Source organism: Camellia sinensis, chromosome 11 (genome assembly GCF_055761805.1).
Source record: "Camellia sinensis isolate YWXY chromosome 11, ASM5576180v1, whole genome shotgun sequence".
In the NCBI taxonomy this organism is placed as follows: Eukaryota; Viridiplantae; Streptophyta; class Magnoliopsida; order Ericales; family Theaceae; genus Camellia; species Camellia sinensis.
The window spans coordinates 114,425,793-114,432,595 of NC_138971.1; the positions used below are offsets into that span (position 1 = coordinate 114,425,793).

At 29.0% G+C, this 6,803-nt stretch overlaps 1 protein-coding gene across 1 annotated transcript; it reads right to left on the minus strand.

Annotated features, from left to right (window-relative positions):
• Positions 1-3,486: 3,486 nt before the first annotated feature.
• LOC114287810 (uncharacterized) lies at positions 3,487-5,109 on the minus strand. Its single transcript, XM_028231260.2, has one exon. It carries the CDS (start codon positions 4,956-4,958, stop codon positions 3,846-3,848), a length of 1,113 nt encoding a protein of 370 aa, XP_028087061.2. The 5' UTR covers positions 4,959-5,109; the 3' UTR covers positions 3,487-3,845.
• Positions 5,110-6,803: the final 1,694 nt, after the last annotated feature.

Here is a 6,803-nt window from a genome sequence, read left to right on the forward strand (position 1 = left end):
CATCTTTTAAAAAAAATCAAATCAAACATGTTTTCGTACTTTTTATCTCTAAAACACATCTCTCAAACACAAACCAAACATACCCAATAGGATTCCTTTCTTTCGCTGTCTCTTAGGTTCACGAGACTGACCGAGTCCGCACCACTACACCCCAAGCCAACGGTCAAACACACTCCCTATTCTCTCACAACTTTTCGTGCCGTTTAATATCCGCTACTTGTACTGTACTTCAAACTGAGGAGACCAAAATAAATAAATAAATAAATAAATTACAAAAAATAATATTATATGTATCAATTAGTACACTAATTATTGTTTAAAAAAATTAATATATTAATTAGTGTAATAATTGATGATATGACATAATTTAAAAGATTTTTGATATTTTTAATGTGATTAATAAGTGGGCTAAATAATAATTTCATAACTAGTGTTGGTATACTAGTTAATGCACTAATTGATACATATAGTATCACCGAATTACAAATACACCTTCTGAGATTTATTTAAAATACGAATTGTTTTTTGTAGTTTGAAAAATTACAAATATCTCTCTGTCAGAATTTTTTATTCAACAGAATTAATTAAAAAAGTGAAATTTCTAATTGTTCACCTATATAATAATAAAAGTATTTGAATTATCAATTGAAATAAAATTTTAACATTATTAAAAACTATTAATTAACTTGATAATTTATTAATAAAATGACATATTTGTTATGAAATTAGAAATCTTTTGGGTATAATGTAATTTCTAAAACTACAGAGGTAATTTTTAATTTAAGTAAACCTCAGGGGTGTGTTTGTAATTTACTCAAAAAAATTTTAAAAAAAAATTATAATTATAATTATTAATATTTATAACATTTATTATTTTTTTTTGTAAATATATATGTATATTTTTATCTTTCCACTAATATGTAACTCTTAAACTAATCGTAAAATTACCAGTCAATTGTTTGATTCGAGATATCGTCAACCTAATTAACGGTGGTTGAGAAAAATCAACAACAAAGATAGCCCAAGTCCAAGGTGAATGGGAGGAAAATTATTTTTTGCTCCTAGGACTTGTTAATATGGTGTTCTAATTTAATTTTTAGTCATTTTTTTTTCTAATATTAAGATTTTATAAAATAAATACCATACAATATTTTTATAATAGTTAAGGTCCTTTAATATTTTCATAGAAAAAATTCGACTCAAAGAAATTTTGGCTGACTTAGAGAAATTTTGCACTAACTTAGAAAAATTTAAATATTCACAGAGAAATTTCTTTATGATCATACCAGAGAAATTTTGAAATTGCTTCTAGTCGAGGCCGAAATTTCTTTGAGTCAGTTGAAATTTCTTTCAGTTGGGCAAAATTTCTCTAAATCGAATTTTCTCTGTGAAAATGTCAAGGGATTTTAGCTAATAATTTTAAATCTCTCATATTACTCAAAGTTGAAAAGAGATAATTTACTATTTTTTTTTTAATTTTTATTAGCTGAAATAGTGAAACTCACCATCTTTTGTCTCTTTTTAGAAAACAATTGGACAAGTATCTCTCAATAAATAATATGAAATAATATTCTAAGATCACCAAATAATTTGAAAAAGTTGCAAATCAGTATAAATTTTTAAAAATAATTTTAAATTAATGATAAATTTTATTCCAAAATATTAGTTCCTTATTTTATTTTTTATTGTTCCAAAATATTAGTCTCTTTTCAAAAATTAAGTACTAAAATAATATGAATTTCTTATTTTTGTCATTTTTTAAAATTTATTAAAAATACAGAAGTATAATTATGATAATTGATATTTTCAAAAAAAATATACCATTAAAAGATAATTTTGAAAAAATAATATTTTTAAAATGTATTAATTGCACTATAAAAAAAATTAAACATCCTAAAAAAAAACTATTATTTTAAAACGGAGCGAATATAGACTTTCTTATAAATTTATAAATATTTTGTGATGTTTTATCGGATTTGTAATTTTCTCATTAACTTCTTGAATGGGGGGAGACAAAGGTAAACAAAAATGGGCCCACACTCACATGCGACGTTTGTACAACGAAAGACTGGTCTGGTCGGAAGGAAATGGAATCTCTCACAAAGACAAATGCAACTCCAATCATAATCAAAACAACTCATGCCAGCTTCATCACAACTCAAAAGATAATAAACTAAATAAATAAATAAATTAATTCAAATAATATTAGAATAAGGTAGTATTAAAAGGGTATGTACAAGTTATGACATTTATATTGTTAATTATTACAAATATTATAACTCAATCCTATAAGTTATAACTAGAAAAAATATGAGTTATAATAAAATACCACATATGATATAATAATTTTTTTTTAAAATTATAATCAGAATAATGTTATAATAATCTCACAATAAATTATAATTAATATACTAATAGGTCATAACTAAATATTACAAAAAATCATAACTAAAGATATATTTTCCACTATTATATTTTAATTATCATTTTATGTTTTATTACTGTATTGATTTAATGGATCTGATCACTTATACTTTTTATTAGTCCAATTTTAATATATGAAATGATAAAATAAAATATAATATAAATGTAATTATCATAATATTATTAAAAAAATATTGCTCATAGTGTTTTAACGGTATTAAATTATATTTCCTAACTTATAGAAAAATGTTATAAAAATTAATTAGTCTTCCGAATTTTTTTTATGCAATATAATAATAATATTTTAGAAACTAAAGAAAGAACTCACTACTCACTTCTATAAAATGACATGTGCCAAATTAGTAAGTAAGAAAGGTTCATAATATTTGTTACTTTATATAGCAATTTCTCACTTCATGAAATAAGCTATCAATTAATGCTTAAGCTTAATAATGATTAATTTCATTGATATTTTTTTTAATCTCTTTTTGCTTTATTGGGATATTATGAGTTCTTTATGTACCTAATGCAAAATTCATCAAACTATGTATCCACCTTCTTAGTTTCTTTTAGAGCTTAATTACATATATAAAATAAACTATATCAGGACAATTATAATAAACCCAACAATTATTATATGAAAATTCATAATGGGAGCAAATAATCAACTCGATGTGTCTATCTTCACGGTTAAATACCTCAAAAGTCAATAAGAAAATAAAATAAAATAAAATGAACAGACCATCAAATCAGTTGCATTGAGACTTTAACTAAAAATAAAACGATCAAATATTTTTTAGTTGTTCAATTAGTTCTTTTTTTTTTTTTTTTTTGGTTGACCAATTAGTTTGTTTTGCTTTGTAACAGATTTTGAACAGTTGAAAATTGTGATTACAATTCATTGATAAAAAAACTCATTAGATCAATCAATTCTATATAGTGTGGTGTGATTTGATCTTTTATATTTCAAATTGTTAAAATATGAATGAATTTGAGCACTAATAAGGGGTTATTAGCCTAACAAATTCCAAGAAACTAACAAAGTGGACAATGAACAAAGACTTTGAATTTTGCAATATTTCAAATTGTATTGCAACTTCTATTACATTACATTACACCAAATTCAATCAAAGTTCCAACTCCATAATTTGACCAACAAAATAAACTTTTCTTCTTCCCTCTAAGTCACTCAGTTTTTTTTTTTTTTGGCACAACAAAGATAAACAAAGATTGTTAGAACCTAGAATTTAGATCTGTGTACTATGATCTACTATGATCTATATATATATATATATATATTATCTTTCTTGTACATTGATTTATTATGTTTTATGTTCATGAACAAATTGGTTAGTTAGAAAAACAATTAAAGGAAAAGAAAATAAACCCACCAAGATCAGATGAGACTAGTATCATCACCATCAATTCTTCCAAGCATACACCAGCAGAGAAAACCCAGAAGGGTCTTTCAATTCATTCTCTTCCACACTTGCCCACTCCATCACAGAACTACACGACGAAGCCGAAGACAGCGACGACGACGATGATGACGAGCTTTTCGCAGTCCTCAACAACCCTTTCTTCATCTTCTTCTTCTCAAACCCAAACCCACATGACTGTTGTGACCACATATTCAATTTTTTAAACTCATCATCATCATCATCATGATCTTGTTCTTCTTCTTTATCTTCAAACCCCAGTTTTTCAAACCTGAACATGAACAAAGCATACCCATCTTCATCATCATCAAACAACCAGTTATATACATCCCAAGAGACTTGTATATAAACACCATCAACTTCGATTCTCTCATTGCCTCTGAATTTCCACTTCAAGTGCTTTACTTGCAATACCCTTTTCTGATCAACACTGAAATAGAGTTTTGGATCATCACCATTGACTCTACAATCGATCGATATGTCTCTTGATTTGCCTCTAATGGTAGCTTTCGTGGTGTAGAGTTTGTTTCCATAAACATGTTCTCTTCTCAGACCCAAAACTTGGGGTCTCCGAGGCTTTGTAGCTCTTGATTTGGAATAAGCTTCGTTGGGAGAGTCTCCGACGAGGAGGGTCATTTCGCCGGAAACGACAGCAGCGATGTAGAATCCGGATTGGGGTTCGGGTCGGGACCCGAATTTGGCTTTTGAAAAATCCCAAAAGATTTGAATGGATTTGGGTGAGGTGGTGGTGAGGTTGAGCTTTTTTGAGCCATGTTTGTTCCAGAAAATGAAGGGCTTGATGTGGAGGTGGAAGGAGGGGGAAGAGAGAGAGGTGGTGGTGGGGGTGGGGGTGGTGGAGGAGGAGTCGTGGAGGAGGAGGTGGAGGTGGAGGGAGTGGCCGAGGAGGGTGCGGGACCAAGTGAGGGCAAAGAGACCTAGGTTGGTGTGGTAGACGGAGGTGGTGAGGTTGGGATTGCCGGAGATGGGTTGGGAGGCGGTGGTGGAGCGGTGCTTGGAGGTGGTGGTGGTGGTGGTGGTGGTAGTGGGGTGGAAGCAGGAGGGGAGAGGAGAAGAATGGTGGTGGGGGTTGGACATGGTTTTGGGTTTTTTTTTAGAGATTGGGTTAGGGTTTTCGGAAGATTGGAAGAGCTCTATGATGGGGTTTTAAGGAGAAGTTGAGAGAGAGAGAGAGAGAGAGAGTCAGCCAGTCATGGTAGGGTGGGGACAAGAATGAGTTAATAAAGAATATCCGAGGCAGTGAGGACGGAGGAGTTTATTATATAACACGGCAAATTATTCAATATTTTTGAAATATGTGTTTATATTTTTTAATTAATTATTATTTATTATATTTTTTTAATATGTTTTAATTATTCAATATAATATTTTATCTATTTTTTTTATTAATCATAATATTATAAAATATTATACATTTATATTCTAAAATTATTAAATAATTACTCTTATAACACAGAGTAATTAAGTCTCGTATTATTTTATTTTTCTCAATTAAAAATTATAACAATTAATCCTCTTATTTACTTTTTTTTAAATTCTTTTTTAGACTTTTATGATTAAAATATTTTTTCATAAATTAAATAAATTATACATTAGTCTCTCGAACTATTATCTAATATTACTTACTCTCTTGAACTATCACCTAATCTCACTTCAAAGTTGAACTTTTTGATTTTTCTTTTTAATTTTATGACTAAATTAATTTTTATTTTGTTAGAAAAAAAAATTTGAAAATCAAACAATGAAAATATTTATGAAAAAATTTAAAATGTAAACATAAATTTCAGAACATAAACCTTACACTTTGGATCATTTACCATGTGCATTATCAAGAAATCAAGACAAAATGACATATCTGAATCCATTGATGAACGGTTAAACGGAAGCGTGATTATCAATGAACTTTTTGTTATTGGTTATGTTATTGCCTTCTAATCCTTTCCCCTTTGGTGCCTTATGTTTCTCCTTGAGAGGATTTAGGAAAAAAATGACAATGTTCTTATTTTTCCACTTGGGAAGGAATAGGAACCATAACCTTTTAAAGGTTGTAATTGGTTTTCAAAACTGAAAGGTTGTGGAAGTTCAAAAGGAATGAAAACCAACTTTAACCATTATTGGTTTTAATTTCTATTTATTGGTTTTCAAAACTGAAAGGTTGTGGAAGTTCAAAAGGAATGAAAACCAACTTTAACCAATATGTTTTAATTTCTATTTCTGCCCCTCATAGAAATAGAAATTATACAACTAGTATCTACACATTAGGTCCATAACACATATACCCTTAAGCCTATTAACTAAATTGAATCACTTAAATTGTAGGCTTCTTATAAATGATAACACCACATTTAATTATGTGGTCCCATTGAGACATTATCTAACAATCTCCCACTGGACCACATATGTATCCTGAAAAATGTGCTTAACTTTAGTGAGCTCAGAAATTTGTTATCATAACTTGAGGGTACCCAAACAATCTTGTCCATTAACTATATTAATATATGATCAAAGCGGTCTTCGTTACATCAATCGTAACTCGACCCACCAATGGTCACGCATACTAATACAGCTAAATGACATAGATCAATCATGGATGCGTAGCATGGAAATTACATGTGATGTGATCCATACATACCTATTTCCAACTGGTCCTACTTAACTTTATTGAGATCAATACTTCACAATACGTAACAGAGCGTAATAAACTGAATATTTTATTTCTGCAGAAATTAATCTAATTACATAGATAAAACTCAAGGCTGACATAAAGCAGTAATATAAATACAAACTCCCACTAAACCAGAATGTTCTCAAATATAACAACACCCATCTGAGCAGTGTGCTCATGAAAGACCTTGGGTGGTAGTCCCTTCGTAAGTGGATTCGCTATCATGGAGTTTGTCCCAATATGCTCTATGGAAATCT